Source organism: Lepidochelys olivacea, assembly GCF_965140295.1.
Source record: "Lepidochelys olivacea isolate rLepOli2 genome assembly, chromosome: 7".
Classification (NCBI taxonomy): Eukaryota; Metazoa; Chordata; order Testudines; family Cheloniidae; genus Lepidochelys; species Lepidochelys olivacea.
In genome coordinates this window covers 45,059,073-45,075,070 of record NC_140417.1, presented here as the reverse complement: position 1 = coordinate 45,075,070, position 15,998 = coordinate 45,059,073, and the positions used below count along the sequence as shown (strand labels likewise).

General features: G+C 48.4%; 1 protein-coding gene across 1 annotated transcript in view; it reads left to right on the top strand.

Annotated features, from left to right (window-relative positions):
- The window catches only part of TWF2 (twinfilin actin binding protein 2), a 68,035-nt gene that overhangs the window by 34,124 nt on the left and 17,913 nt on the right, over positions 1 to 15,998 (top strand). Inside the window, exons 3-5 of the mRNA XM_084634265.1 lie at positions 10,485 to 10,663; positions 13,169 to 13,264; positions 15,138 to 15,242. Of these exons, the coding sequence (XP_084490391.1) occupies positions 10,485 to 10,663; positions 13,169 to 13,264; positions 15,138 to 15,242 (380 nt within the window). The remainder of the gene's footprint in view (positions 1 to 10,484; positions 10,664 to 13,168; positions 13,265 to 15,137; positions 15,243 to 15,998) is intronic.

The window sequence follows — 15,998 nt, the reverse complement described above, 5'->3', positions numbered from 1 at the left end:
CCCTCGGACCGGTGGCCAGGACCCGGGCAGTGTGAGTGCTACTGAAAATCAGCACATGTGCCACAGGTTGCCTACCCGTGGCCTAAAGCTAAGTGGCTTGTTCCTCTCCATCCACAGCTACCGCAGTGCAGCTCTCTTGCCTGGGTGCAGACAGACTAGCTCATGCTCGGTGACTTGGGGGGAAGGAGTGATCAACATTTAAGCAGCCAGACTCTGTTCCTAGGGCCAGGAACGATGTGTGAGAGGAATGTGCTGTGCTGGAGTGGTGTGAGTCAGCACCCAGTGATACGTGGCAAAGCCGCTGCTGCTCAGCTGTGTAAAATGTTAACAAATGGCTGCTTCCCAGGTTAGGACACCTGCAAAGATCTCTGCTCTGCCAGGGGACATTGGTGGTTCCTCACGGTAATTGAATGATGGGTTAATTTTCTATCTCTAATTCCTCTTGCTTCATGGAACCTGCTCGCCAGAGTCCAGTGCAGGATTGCTCTCAGGCACATCATCTTGCTTATCCAGTCTAGTTTTAAATGTTACAAACCACATAAAGAGACATCTGCCTGGTTTTCCCTGTGCGGCCCCAGATTTTCATTTCAACGTGTGAAATGTTTGTTCAAGTCACATGGCTCCAGTGATAGAAAGTGGGAGTATATCCATGTAGCTAGGATGTGTTTTGGAACTCAGTTCCTCAGTGGAAACAGGCTGAGGTGTGCTGATGGGTATTGTTGGGGAAGCCTGGGGGGCAACCTGTGTGTAGACTAGAAGTGGAAAGTGCATGATAAATGTGGGCTGACTGCCAGGTAGAGCTCTTTAACTGCTTTGGTCCAAATTGCCTTTTTGTGGTAGTAACATGAGCTTTATGTTCCCTGGGAGCAAACAATGCTGTGGAGCATCACAGCGAAGGCACTGAATGTTTGGGAGTGAAAAGGCAAAAGGAACGGTGAATGTACACATGACCAGAACTGTTCTGCTTAGTCTTCACCTGCACAACTTCTCTTCCATTCACAGCACGCAGTTACTGGACAGAAAAACCCTCCGCTCTCTGAACTATGCATGTCTTGCATAAGGCAGAAGCTGGCATTAATGGCACCGGGGGGTGGTGGGGAGAGTGTACTTCGGCATCTTGTCTAAATGTTTCTTGACCCTAACAAATGTGCCGACAAGTGTCCTGGTTTTATTTTTTTTAATGCCATGGGCTTCCACTGCTTCCCTGGGGTTTACTGGCAACCCACAAGTTACTCCTGTTATCTGAAGTTTTTCCTGACCTTCACCTGCTCCACTGCCCCAGTCCCATTTGGTTTCTTCCCTCCCAGCTATAACCCGTTGTTTACAGAGGTGAGAACAGGGTATTTCACTACTGTTTAGTATTTTGTTAATAATAGGGTTGCCAACCCTCTGGGATTGGCCTGGAGTCTCCCAGTGACTATTGAAAGCAATCTGGGAGACTTTAATAGGATATTTTAAGAAAATGACATTGTTGTGGGGGGGGGGGAGAAATCTCCTGGAATAACTTGAGTCAGAGTTGGCAACCCTAGTTAATACCACCTAATGGCTTCCATTTCTCCAGGCAAGGCTCTAGTAGTGAACATTGTACTGAGGGGATGAGGTTCATCCTCTCTGTAAGAATCAGCGCAATTAATTGCCTGCCTTTGCCAAGCCATGTGCCCAGAGTGGAGCCACACAACCTTTAGCTCAATAGCAGAGCTTTTCTGTAGCTAGGGATTGGAAAGAAGGAGATGGGGAGCTGCCAGTCTGGGAGGTGGAAGGAGCTATTTAAGTCTGAGGCCCAGTGAGTCACGAAATCATGCAGTGTCCCAGCCCTAAGAGTCAGCTCTCATTTTTTGATCTAGTTTTGTGCTTCTCTCTCTTTAGTCTGGAGTAATCTTAAGAGAAGAAGAAAGCTTTTAAAGCTGAGAAAGGAACAAAGATGATAGTATGGATTTGCATGGCAAATCATCACATTAGTTAGGGTAGTAATTGAAGGAAGCATGGTAAATAGCGGAAGATAAGTGATGCATCAGACTGCAGCAGTGGTACAGACTCTTGCAGCAGCAGCAAAGACAAACTGGCACAGCAGAGACTGAAATTAGCATGAGCATTGTTAAAACATCAAAGCAGAGAGAGAGAGAGAGTTTAAAGGAAACTGAGGTTTCTGTCAACAGTCACACCTAGGGACTAATCTGATCAAATGTGCAGATGCTCCTCAAATGCATCTCTCTGGTTGCTTGCATGCAAAGTGACTTGATTTACATACCTATTTGTGACAGTTGTGCAATGCACATTGGGTAGATGGTTGCATGTGCAGAATTTAGAAAATCACACCTACCGTTGGTTAATTTTGCAAAGAAATTTAAAATGCTGCCCTAGCAGGCGATTATTTATTCTAGGCCATTTCAGGTTGATGAGTTAATCTCTCCTTTTCCTCCTAAAATACTTCACCAGAGCAACACCTGCAGAATAAACAGTTTAATAGTAAGTGCGGTAGCTACTTGCTGATCAGTGACGTAAGGATTGATACTTTTTTAAAATACATTTCCGATGCCGATCTTGTGCATCTCAGGCCTATATGTTGTGCTAGTTTGAAGCTAAAATACACCAAAGAAAATCACTTATTGGTTTACCAGTTTTTCTGTCTGTTTCAACAGCTTGTTTAAATGCTCACTGGCAATTCCTAAAGGTGAGACAAGGATCAGGGACAGCATGACTTCTGAATAGCTGGAAGTCAGTGCCATCTTGTTTTCCCCAAAAATCCATCCAGTAGAAACAAGGATTAATAGAAACAGAGGGTGAGATATTAGGAAATGCTCAGCATCCACGTAGCTCTGCTGCCCTGGAAGTCGAGGGGAGTTTTACCATTGACTTCAATGGGAGCAAAGTTAGGCCAATGCTGAGCACTCTAGAGAATTGCACCTGAAATGTCTTCTCTTATTGACACTGGCAATCATGTATTGGAGAGATCAGGGCTCCTACGGAAACTGACTTGTAATGCACTGTTCTCCCTGACCAGATTTTCTGTGGTTTAGTTTCCTTTCAAGCCTGGAAATGCCCATGTTTGTTTGAAAGGTGCCTTGGAGGGTGTGGAAGCCCTGGGAATGGCTCCATGTGAGCTTCTTCTTCAGGATTATGTGTCTACTCCCTAAACACTTGGAGCTTCAGGCTAGTCTATGCTACATCTGTAACCGCACCAGAGGATTCAATTCCAACACTGTTGTCCCCTGCCCAGTTACTGAATGGTGAAAGTGGCCGTGTAGATGGGACTGAGGTGTCCCTGGAATCAGAAGTCTATCATTAAGTCCCAACCACTCTACAACTTCTAATCGTGTTCCTGCCTGTTCGTGCTTGCAGAGCCAGCAGGGCCTCACTTGACTGATGGAGCTACCTGTCCAGAGAGGTGGTCTGCAAATGAAAGGGGAAAAATTGCCCCATGCAACCTATTTTTCTGGTGAGAGAAAGGCAGACAAGGCATCCTACATACTCAGTCCCCACCACAGCCCTCTGACTCTTGAGCTGCCCAGTGGGTGTCTGTCCCTTCACCTCTGTGCATCTGGAGTTTGGAGGTGCTCCCTGTAACCCAAATGGCAGGTGCCTCTTGTCTGCTGTAACCATCCTGTAGGTAAGGGCAGATGTGACAGAGGTGAAAGGACAAGGAGGGAGGGAGAAGGTTGGAACAAACAGCCAATCAGCACCTGGCAGAGAGAGTTCTGTGACTGTCCAGAGGACCTTGCTTTGGCGGCTGCTTCTCCTACTGGCTGCAGTCTCTGGCCTCACTTCAGGTTCCCTCACTACCCAGACTGGCTGCATTCCTGAAAATCATGGGCCTGACTCCCATAGATTTCAGTGGGCCCTGGATCAGGCTCTGTGACGGGATGGTCTTTAGCCTGAGACACATACAGCACACTGGCTAGCACTGGTGATCTTCTGTGTCTGATCTATTCTCATGTGCCCAGGTAGTTTTCTTGGTTGCTGTTACAGGGTGAGTGTGCTGTCAGTACTTGTGCTTGTCTTCTTTGCCTGAGGCTGTGGCTGGCTGCTGTTGGAAGAGAGCCCTTCATCTCATGGTGACCAAGGGATGTCCTGATCCCTTCCTCTTCAGCATTTTCAATCTCTGCATTCTCCTTCTGAGTTAATGCAAAATTTTTCAGAATATTTGGCATCTCCTCCTGGAGCCAGCAGAAGTAGTCAAAGGGACACTGTCCAATTGAAAAACCACCTTCCCAGCTGAAAGTTCTGTACCCAAGACCGCTATAACAGAAGGGGATTCTTTAGGCTTGTGTGTTTGCCAGTCCTTGTGTGTATCGTTCATTTCGCTGGTGATGCTTACTTGCACACTCTCTCCTGCGCTAGTGTCATGACCTTGCTCTTTTGCGCTGCTCCTTGGAAATTCACAGGCATGCTGGGCCCCCGTCGCTATAAAATTCACATCAACAGTTGCTGCAGAGCTGAAATGGAGGAGGTTGAGAGTATATTGACCTGCTTTTCAGTCCCTTCCAAAGGAGCAGAAAGCCCCTTAGGACATCTAAAAATGGAACTTGAAACAATATTTAAAATTTTAGCACCTAAATGGGCCAAATCTGAATTTTTATTTTTTAATGGACTAACTTCCATTGATTTGAATTTGGCAGTGGCTCTCTGTCCTGTGCTTGCTTATGGTTTCTGTTCCCTGCTGTATCTTCCTGGTTGCCTGACTTGGCATCCAGAATTGTTCTCCCCTTTGTTAGGATCTGTATTGGTGTGACCAGTAAAATCCATCCACTCCTGACAGAGTGATGGGGTGCACTTGCAGGTTTTATTTAATTTGACTCTAAAATAGACAACACAATTATGAAGCAAACTCTCTCAAATGGAGAAAAACTGTAAAACTTAAAGGGTAGGACCTTCTTCAACTCCAAACACTCCCTTCTTCTTCACCCAGTCCCCAGTCATCAGCACCTCACCTTTAAGGGTGATACAGGTGAGTCTGGCAGCATGTTCTGATGCTTCCCTGATCCAGGTTCTAGCAGAGCAAGGTAAAGGAAACAAATTCCAAAGCCAGGACCCCTCTCTGAGAACCTCCTGCTACTGGACCCCTCCCCCCTCCACTCCCCTCATTTATGCAAGTAAAGGGGAGCTGTGTTAACACAAGAACCTGGTTACCTGAGGATAGAAACAGTTGCTCCAATAGATAAGTCTGCATCTGAAAGTGATCCCTCTATCTAGTACTGTTGATAGCTGTCTACTTTGTAGCTGTAGGGAAAAATGTACTTTACAGACTTAAGGGGTGAGTGTGTGTGTGTGAGAGAAGGTAGGTCACGTCCGGTGACCCTGGGTGTTTTAGCTGCACAGAGCGCGAAGGGATCGATTGGGAGGAAGGAACCAAACAGCCTGGGGGCAGGACGAAGTGGGAACTGCGCGTGTCTGTCACTAGGACGAAGGGTGTTGACACCCAGGAGGGGTGTTGAGGTAGCAGAATGAAGTTAAGTGAAGGTTGAATATCAGAGAGGATATAATGGGGGAGCTCTGCTGGACTGAGGAATAGTCTCCTGGAGGAGATGATGGGACTGGACATTGAGTCATTCACCATGAGGCTGGACAAAGCACTTAATGGTACGTTGCTGTGGTGAACAATCCTGCGTCGACAGAAGGGAGTGGGTGAATGGATAGGTGTCCTAATAGTTCTCCCCAGTCTGACTTCTTTATTGCTGTCTTGCAGTGTAGTGCCTTTCCCCGAGGAAGTGTTCAGCTCTCCTGAGATCTCCCCACTGATCTGCCAGCTGGGAACAAACAGGTTGAGTTGCGATGGCTGCAACTGCAGCGAAACAGATTGTGTGTGTGTGTGATTGATTCAGCTGTGGTGGAGAGCGGTTAGAGGATGTCCTGGTACCAGAGACGTGGATGATGAGGGTAAAGACTGAAGAACACGCATGCCTGCCCCCTGCAAGCAAAGGAAATCTGTGGGAATCTGCCACCTGACCTTACAGATCACATGAACCCTGCTGGAAAAGTCCAGCAGAGCTGATTGCAAACCTGAAAGCTTCCTTTTCCTGATTGGAAGCAAGAGAAAACTATACTGTGAGCACTTTTGTTTTGAATCAAGTGATGTATTGGAGATGGGCTGACGGTCAGTGGAAGTGGGCCAAGCTGCAGGGGTAATTGTCCACTTAATGAAAAGGAGTACTTGTGGTACCTTAGACTAACCAATTTATTTGAGCATAAGCTTTCGTGAGCTACAGCTCACTTCTGACCGATGAAGTGAGCTGTAGCTCACGAAAGCTTATGCTCAAATAAATTGGTTAGTCTCGAAGGTGCCACAAGTCCTCCTTTTCTTTTTGCGGATACAGACTAACACGGCTGCTACTCTGAAACCTGCCCACTTAATAGTCTCTCCCTCACCTGCACGCACATGCATTATCAGTGCTGTGGCATGGTGCCACTTGTAACTTACTGAGAGTCCAGGACTGCTAAACTCATAGGCAAAGGGGTACGTAGTTGCACAACTGCAGTTTTGCAGTTTGTGTGCAGAAATTATTCACATGTGTATAAATGGCTCTGGAAATCTGGACCTAGTTTTTCTGAGGTGCGTGGTAGAAACGGAATACATTTTTGGTGGATTTGAATTCCTGTGATTTCAGGAGCAAAACCATAATTGCTAGGTCCCTTGGAGTGTCAAGTGCAGTGGATGTGTGGGATAGGGTTATATGCCGGAGGATGCAGCTGTGATGAGGGTAGGTGGAAATTAGGGCTGTATGAAACCTCTATTTATCCTCCGACCCAGTCCTGCTGAGTTTGACATTGCCCATGCGGGGGCTGGGTGTTTGTACAGTGGTGCAGGGAGTGTGTGGGGGGGGAAGCGCAATCCCTACACAAACAGACTTTAACCATTGCTTTAGATAGGGCATCTTCAAAAGTTGTGGGAGCCTGGGGGCTCCTGCTCATCCTCCTGGACTGGGTGGCCCCTTCTGTGGGTTTGTTCTTCAATCCAACAGGCTCATCCACATGCCACCTGGTGTAGGCCACTGCCTCCCAAACCCCTACATGGAGAGGCACCCCACAATTGCTCAAGCAATAGCTCCGGAGCACACTCAGGTCCCCTGGCAGCAATGCACCAGAATCCCTAGAGGGTGTCCCATCAGTTCTGAAACCAGGGATTAGGAGGCACTTCTGGGTGGACCCAGAGCGTGTTCCCCTCACCAGCTACCCTTGTGTGCAGGAGGTGCACTCCTCCTCCTTCTTCCTCAGTGGCTTCCTGAAGATCCTCCTGGGGAATCCCAAAACACAGGGGAGATGCCTGTGGCCATGTGTTTTCCCACCCCACGGGATATCAATGGTGGTTGTTTGGGAAAGGTAGCGCCGTAAGAATATTAGGGGCAGAGCAGGTAGGCTGCTCTTCCTGGAGCTCTGTGTTCATCCAGCTTCCTGATAACCCTGCAGAGGCTGCTTTGCTTTCAGCTTCTGGGAAACCTAAGTCTCCAGGGTTATCACAGCACGAGTGGGAACCTTACAAACCCCTGTCACGTCACTAAGCCCTGGGTGAAGGAGCAGTGGAAATCCTCTGCTGGCTTGAGATTCCCATTGAAACCAATGGGAACTATCCTGGGATGTGGCAAGAAGCCAGAAAAGACAGACAGACAAACTGTTTGTGGCCTCTCTTGGAAGGCTGGATGTGAGAAGTACAAATTGCAGGCTCTGTGCTCCCGTTTGCACGCTGGCTCACCACCCGTTGGTACCCTGCACTTAGCGGACTGTGTTTAGCCACGAGCATGTCGTTTGTTTTGGAACACAAGGCTCCTCGACATGTGAGTCTGATGGGGTGGGTTGGGTCTAGGGACTGGACGAATGCAGCTTTCCAGGCAAGACTCCTCTGCCCCTTGGGGCCACTGTGGCCCTGAGAAGACAGTTTCTGCTTTCTTTGCACACACTGTATTGTTACACACTGACAGCGTCACCTCTCTCCAGGGATGGCTGCAGGGCTCAGGAATGCTCTCTAGCTGCATGTGAGCTCTTTCCCGAAGGGCTCTGGCTGGGGCTGTTTGCTGAAGACCTGCTGCTTTGGAAGGCCCTAGTGGGGTCTGACTTGGAGGTACTACATGAAAGGTGATCTGTGGGTCCCACCCTGCCTTTCTCCACAGCACCTCTCCTCAATCCGTGCCTTGCTCATATGAAGATGTCGTCATGCTCTGAGCACGGGGGACAGTGTGTTCCTGCACACCCCAACCCTTCCTTTACACAAATTCCCCAGACTCCACTACCTGCCCCCAGCATGGCCCCCTGCTCACCCTCCTTGCAACACGGCAGAAGGGTGTTTGACTGGGGAAGGGAAACCCCAGTTCTGTGAGCTAGCATCTCGTTGGCTCTTATTCCTGAATGGTGCCTTGCCCTGCTCCTCCTCCCCTGCATGCTCAGTACTTTCCTTTCCAGGCATGTTCGACACCTTTTGCGTGGCTTGGCATCAGCCTTGACAAGCTCGGCAGGAAGAGGAGGCGCAGGGTATTGCCCTGCGTGGCACCATAGTGCCATCAAAATGGTGTCAGCGAGATGTGCCCATAACTTCCCTTCTCCCTAGATGGTAGAATGCGTGCTTGGACCAAACCACAGCAGCAGGCTACGGGCAGGAAGCGGCTGATGTTGGCAGTCGTATTTCAGTGGTGGTTTCTCTCCCCTTTTTGCATCACAGGGGAAACTGAGGTTTCCGGAAATGGCCCCAAACGCTTTGCTGCCTTCCCCTGTCACTGCTGTAGTTCAGCTGAAAGCCTAGGGACCAGACCAGTGACCACTGGGGAGGGGTGGGGAACCTTAGCCTGGACAGGAGCGGGGATAGCGGGCAGGGAGGGTTCCGGGTGGCTGTGGGGAGAGGGAAGCTATCCACGTGCATTTGATCAAAGTCTGCAGAGCTGGGGAATGCTGGTAGCAGCGCTGGTAGCATCTCCTGTGAGAGCCTCACTCACCAGGTCTGCCAGGGAGGCTGTATGGGTATGAGGAGTGGCTGGAAGACAGGAGATTCCAGGGGAGCTCAGCTGAGCAGGGGATTCCAGCCAGCTTTTGGGACTCCTGGAAATCAACTGCTTTGCAGTGTGGAGAAGCAGCTGGTGGGATTGCTGACAGATCAGTTCCTCGCTGCAGGCAGTGGCTGAGTGACTCCTGTAGCTGTGAAGAGTTAAGTTGTGTTGGTTTGTGCTGGCCACACACCCACAGTGGCTATAGTGGGGCTGTGGTGTCCTAGCCTCTCCACCCTCCCTGAGTAGCTGGCACCTGCCCGTGTGCCCACTCCTCAGCCCTGGTGGTTGCAGCTTCTCCCACTTGTCTTCCTCCCCGTAACTCCTGCTTTAATGTGCACTCATTGAGAGACTGGGTGAGGCTGTATCTCGCTGTGGGGAAGGTCTCTGGGAGGAGGCAGCCACCCAGCACATTTCAGCACAGCAGACTCCATTGAATGCAGAAAGCAATGCGGAGCAGTTGCCATTTGGATTAATTAAAACCTGAGCATGTTGGTGCCTCTTCTAATACAACAGGTAACTTCATCCAGCTGTTTAGAGCTGCAACTCCTGAGCCCTGCTCTCCTGATATGGGAGAAGCTTCATATTCCAGTGTTAATTTTGTGTTCAGAAATCATGGTATGGGGTAGACCAAGCCCCTTTGCAATCCCATGTAACCTTTCTCCTTCCCTTTACCTCCTACTGGCTGGGACTTTTGAAACATCTGCACATGTTTATGGGGGTGATATTGTGCACTCCGCTCCCTGAGAGGCTCTGAGAGTGCGCGGTCAGCCCACACATTAATGCACGTAAGGGAATAGCATCTGGATTGCTTTGCACAAGCTCTCTCAGATAGAGCAGAGAATAGGGCTGCAGCATCTGAGCTCTCAGGAGTGCAAGGCATTAGAGCAGGGGTCTCAAACTCAAATGACCACAAGGGCCACATGAGGACTAGTGCATTGGCCCAAGGGCCGCATCACTGACAACACCCCCTACTCGCTGCCCCCCCCAGCCCGACCCTCACTCCACCCCTTCCATCAGGCCCTGCCCCGCCTCTTCCAACCCCTTCCCCTAAGTCCCCCCCCCCCGCCCCCGGGGGTGCAGGAGGGGTTCTGGGTGTGGGCTCCGGGGTGGCAATGGTGTGCACCGGGGCCAGGGCAGGCTCCCTGCCTGCCTGCCCTGCGCCGCTCTGCTCCGCTCTGGGAAGCGGCCAGAACCATGTCCCTGCAGCCCGGGGAGGGGGGGGCAGTGAGGGCACAGGGCTTTGTGCGCTGCCTTGCCGCTCCTCCAGGTACCCCGGCCACAGGGACGTTGTGCTGGAGCGGGAGTGGCGCAGGGCCATGGGGGGAGATCCGGCCTGCAGGCTGTAGTTTGCCCACCCCTGGCTTGGAGGTAGGCCGGGGGTGGGCTGCTTGGTGGGCTGCAGGAAATAGCTCTGTGGGCCGCATGTTTGAGACCCCTGCATTGGAGCAATGAGTCATGCAGCCCTGTGGCCTGTGCTAACTTTTGCTTTGTAATTCATAGTTCTTCTCTTCCTTTCAGAGCAGCTAGTGCTGGGAGCCTACAAAGAATTGTCTCGCCATTGGGATAAAGACTATGACTCCTTTGTGCTGCCGCTGCTGGATGAACAACAGCCATGTTATATCCTCTACCGGCTGGACACCCAGAACGCACAGGGCTTTGAGTGGCTCTTCATCTCCTGGTCCCCTGACAATTCCCCCGTAAGCCTTTGGTCTCTCTAAATTCCTCTTTGCAGAGTTGTAATTTTCCTGGCACTTGCAGGAATGTTTGTGTATCTGTATTTAAGGGCTGATTATTGGAATTATTCAAAGGTTAGTGTATCACTTTCTGAAGACTCACTTAGCAGAGCTTATCATCTAACTTCCGTGTAGTGCTGGTTAGCCAGATGGATCCTAACATGCTTTGCAAATGCTCTGTTCTGTAGCATGCTTGTGTAATGCCGTGTGCAATCAGTTCTCCTCTGGGGGGAAGCTTGGCTACCGTTTAACAGACTCCCATAAACTACATGACAGATGCAGGTAAGGAGTGAATCCAGCCTGTAGGGAGAATTTAGGGAGTGGAATGTAATTATCCGTGAGGAAACTTGGCCAAGATTTAACACTCCTACTCTGGCAAAAAGTGCCACCATGAGTGGTCAAGACCTGGGTTTTAGGTCTCATTTGTAAGCTGTTCCTGTCAGCAGTGTCCCCTTCCAGTTTGCCCAGGGGTTGATCCAGGACTGACTCTAGGGAAGAGAGCTATCTACAGAATCCTCTGGCCACCCAAGTCACGACTCAGCCCAACCCTGCTTTACTTGAGATCTGACATGTAACCGCATGCAGGCAGGGTTGACTCAGACTTCAAGGCCAGCAGGGACAATCATGAATTCATCTAGTCTGACCTCCTTCACGTTGCAGGGCCCAGAACCTAACCCATCCCCTCCTGTAACAGACCCCTACCCTCTGGCTGAGCTACTGAAGCCCTCAAATAATGATTTAAAGACTTCAAATTACAGATAATCCACCATTTACACTAGTTTAAACCTGCAAGTGACCCATGATCCACGCTGCAGAGGAAGGTGAGAAACCCACAGGATCTCTGCCAATCTGACCTGGGGGAAAATTCCTTCCTGACCCTAAATATGACAATCAGTTAGACCCTGAGCGTGTGGGTCAGACTCCTTCTCCTGTACACTGTCTCCAATTATCAGCCTGTATTACTCTAACAACACACATCAAACACCACAAGAAAAAAACCTTAATTCTAGAGCCACAGTGACTCCTGGTGGCCAGTCAGGATATTAATGTTTGTACCTGATCCCGTTGCACCTAACTTTTTTTTTTTTTTTTTTTTTGAAGCCCCAATCTCCCCATAAGAGAAGTGTTCTTATTCCCACTTTTCAGAGGAGGGAAAGTGACAGCTGGTGACTTAACCCAAGCTCAGCTCAAGTCAACAGTAGAGGATTAGAATGAAATAAGATTGCTCTGGGAGGCAGCGTGGTCTAGGGGATAGAGCACTTGGACGGTACCCGAGAGATATGGGATCTATCCCAGCTCTCCTGGCTGAACTTGGGCAAGTCACTTCGTCGCTCTGGGCCTCTGCTTCCCCATCAGTAAAATGGGGATAATGATGCTGACCTCCTTTTGTAAAGTGTTCTGATATCTACTGATGAAAAGAACAATCTAGAGGTTACGTGGTATTATTAAAGCTGTCACTGCTGTTGCCTGTGCTGGCTTGGCTCAGTTAATCAGACACTTTCCGCCAGACCTAAATTCATTACAGAACCCTTCTCCCCCAGGAGTGCCAGGATCTTCCTTCTGTTATCGCCACTGGCTGTTGAGTCAGGTTGTGCTTTGTGGTAAGGTGATTACTGGCTGCATTTAAGCCATTCTGGACTGTCCTGCTATCCAAAAATTCTTCTGCAATGGGGGCTACTGACTAACAGCAGGTTTTTGTGGTGGTGAGTTGGGGAGGGAAAGTCTGGTAAAGCAGTCTTATGTGGGATGGACAGTAATAGCTTATGGACAGAAGCAATCAAGAAGTTGGTTGTGATGGTGTGTGGGCGCATGGGGAGAAAGGCAATTTGCTTCTGGCTCTAGGTGGAAGACCAGAGGCAACCAAAATAGCCAGGAGAAATTATTCTCTGGAGTTAGACTTGGTAAGATTAGAAACCATGAGCTTTAATTAAAGCCACAGCTTTCTCCTGCTGCTTTAAAGTGGAATTTTAAACAGTGAGATCAATCAAATAAAGGATCCAGTTTAGAGGAGGACTGAAATCCAAACTGCAAGCTGCAATTTTGGAGCAAGTATTTAGAGATTAGCCCTTTAAAGGTAGGGGAAACGCTTGTATGGCTTGTCATGCCAGTAAAGTTACTGAATTGGGTTGACTAGAATCTCGATGACATCTTGTCGGTCTCAGCTGTCATTACTAATTCTATAGCTGTGTGAAAATGAAACTGATAAGACAGTCTGAATATATCTTAGGACAGTGAATGTGACTGCATCGCCAGGATGGTGCAGTTAATAACAAATGGGGGTGGATTCCTGTTAATGAGAGGAGTTCTGTCTTCTCCGATGCCTTGTAGTATCACCAACAGTAGAAGTCTAGCACTGCAGCATCTGCAGAACTGATGCCCTTGAATTAGCAGAGAGCAGGAGCCCAGGCTCCGGTCCTGTTAACCTTTCTACCTCACTGAATAGATCTTGCTCCCTCTCTACTTGTCCAGGTTAGGCTGAAGATGCTGTATGCAGCGACCCGAGCAACAGTGAAAAAAGAATTTGGAGGAGGACACATAAAGGATGAGCTGTTTGGAACAGTTAAGGTATGGACTGCAAGCCCACAGCACCTTCTGGTTAACATCTGAGGGTCTGGCCACACCGCTGTAGCACTGTGGGGCGGACCTTTGCTGCAGCAATAAGGAGAGGTTTTGTCAATCCGCTCTCTTGAGGGGTGGTAGCTAGGTTGATGGCCTAGCTGGGTCTATACCTGGGACTTAGGTTGGTTTAACTGTGTCTCTTGGGTGTGAATTTTTCACACCTCTTAACAACTGTAGCTAGGTTGACCTTAGTTTTAGGTGTAGATCAGGCTTGATGCAATAACCAGTGCCAAAACTGCTTGGGATACCACACCTGGGGGTTAAAATATTCCTGGATCACTGCTAGGTTTTTCCCTCCTTTGTTACTGCTCTCTCTTTGTTTCTTTAGAGTCTCTTCATTCTTTTAAGGTTAAAGAGAGTGCCTGCAGGCGCTCTGTTCTTGAAGTGTCTGTGCACAAATGAGATTGACTGAGATCTTTGACCTTGACTGTTCAGCTCAGCAGCAGGTGCTGAGATTTGTGTGGGTCACTACCTTGGCAGCTGGGGAACAGGCTTCTTTCAGTCTGCTCACTCCGGGAGAGCTGGTTCCTTTAACCCCTTCACTGCCTTCAGGCTGCATCTTCATCCATTTAGGGTTATCCTGGCAATGTCCTTAGTCCTCCTTCTTTTTGAATGAAGAAATCATTTTATAAAATGATTAATCATATTGCCCCTTGGCACTAAGCAGAAGAGAAGGTTTCTTTTCTGCTAATCTAGTGAAACACCAAAGAAAACCTATTCTTACATTTATAGAAGAGATTGTGGGGTGGGAGGAGGAATGCACATGGTGTTTTATAAAGTTGCTGTTTTAAATAAAAACTGCCACAAGGTGGCAGCTTGTCTCAATAAATGAAACCAGGTTGCTATAGTAAAACTTGTTTGCTAACTGCAGCCACCTGCGCTAATAGCTGCCACCCATCTTGGTGCAACACAGCCCACATTTTTCTGACTTTCAGAGTATGCTCCAATGTAGGCTTATTTTTCAAGGGTTTTTTCCCCAAAGGGACGTGATGGGGGATGGGGCTCACTTTTTTGTGAGCTGGGAGTTTCTGAAATTGCTGGCATGATCCAGCCTGAATTCTGTGGGTCAGCTGTTTATGTGCCTAGAGCTTGGGATAAGTACCTGTTACAGATGGAAATAATCTAATATCTCCAGCTGCCACAGATTTGCTCAGGTCATAAACTGTGTTGCAATCGGGCAACTAGAAGGAGAAACCACTTCCAGATGGGGGATTATTTGAAATGTGGAGAAAGTTAGTTAAGATTTTGTTTAACTTCTAAAAAGACTTAGGGCTTGTCTGTGCTTGTAAACTTCAGTGAAGTAGCTATTCAGGAATAATTATTAATCATCATATTATTAATTATTCCAGAGTAACTGTTTTGGTAAGATTTCCTAGTGTAGACAAACCCTTACAACTGGTGTAGACTGTAAGTTCTCCTGAGTTGGGATCAAATCTACATCTTCATATAGGTCATAGAGCCACAATGGATGTGCGACCTACTCTACACAGTGTGTTACCTGCTATATAGAGCTAATCGTAATCTGTGATTTTTTTGTTACTGTATGAAGTAGCCCCCTGTTATAGTGGCCAAAAATGTGGAGCCCCTATATTGCCTGTTTACAGGCTGTGCTGTGCTTCCTTGAGAAACCTTGGGAACGATGTGAGTTCACACTGTACTGGATTGTGTGGTCAGAGTCTAAAGCAGCGGCAGGTAGCACTTCCAGGAGAGCGTTCTCTTCCATCTCTCATGCATTGGTGGGCATTGTGGTCCGGGGAGGGAGCAATCTTCATTCTGTATGCTAATGACATTTACTCTCTCTACTGTCTGGTGGCTGCAGGAAGACCTCTCACTAAGTGGCTACCAGAAGCATGTGTCGTCTTGCTCTGCCCCAGCCCCGCTGACTGCAGCTGAACAGGAGCTCCAGCAAATCCGCATTAATGAGGTGAGAGGCTGGGCTTAAGAGACTGGGAAAGGATTTGAATTGGCAATGGGTGCAAAACAGTTTAATGCTGGGAGCTGTTGCTTCCAGACAGCGAGATGCATTAAGCTGTGAAATAGCCTCTCCAGGGAAAGGCTGGCTGACTCCTTACTTGGAAATGTACACAACTAGACTCTACAAAATGCTAGCAAACGTATTGTGGGAATTAGAGCTGTGTTGGCAGAGAGAGGGACTGGGTGTGACACACTCTGATTCTGTGTGGGCCTTGGAGTGGGAGCCACCCCTGCCAGTGCAGGAAGACAAAGACTCAAAAGAAAAATACCAGAAGCCAAAGCAAAAGGGTCCAATTGAAACATGACAAAGCTGCCTTGTAATTGAGCCAGTTTCACTTTAAATGATTTTGTGTCTTTATTTTTAAAGCTGCAACTGCCATTTTATGTTTGGCTAAATCTCTGAAAGCAACGTTTGTCATCAGTGTTCTTTAAAACTAACTCCCGTAATAAACTCACTAAAGGCTTTTATCTGCTAAGACGTTTGCTCACAGCTCTATTTAATTTCCCCTGCTGTAGTTGGTGGGCAAATGATGATGGTTTAACATCCAAAGCAGAGCAGGGAGCTGCATTCTGAACACTGCTGTAGGCATTAGCAGTTTTATCAGAGCAGAACCCAGAACGTGTACTTCAGGAGGAGGGCAGGAAGAAGTTATTTTTAGCCATGTTTTTTCTGAAATGTGCTTAACACCATTCTCTTTTAGCGCCC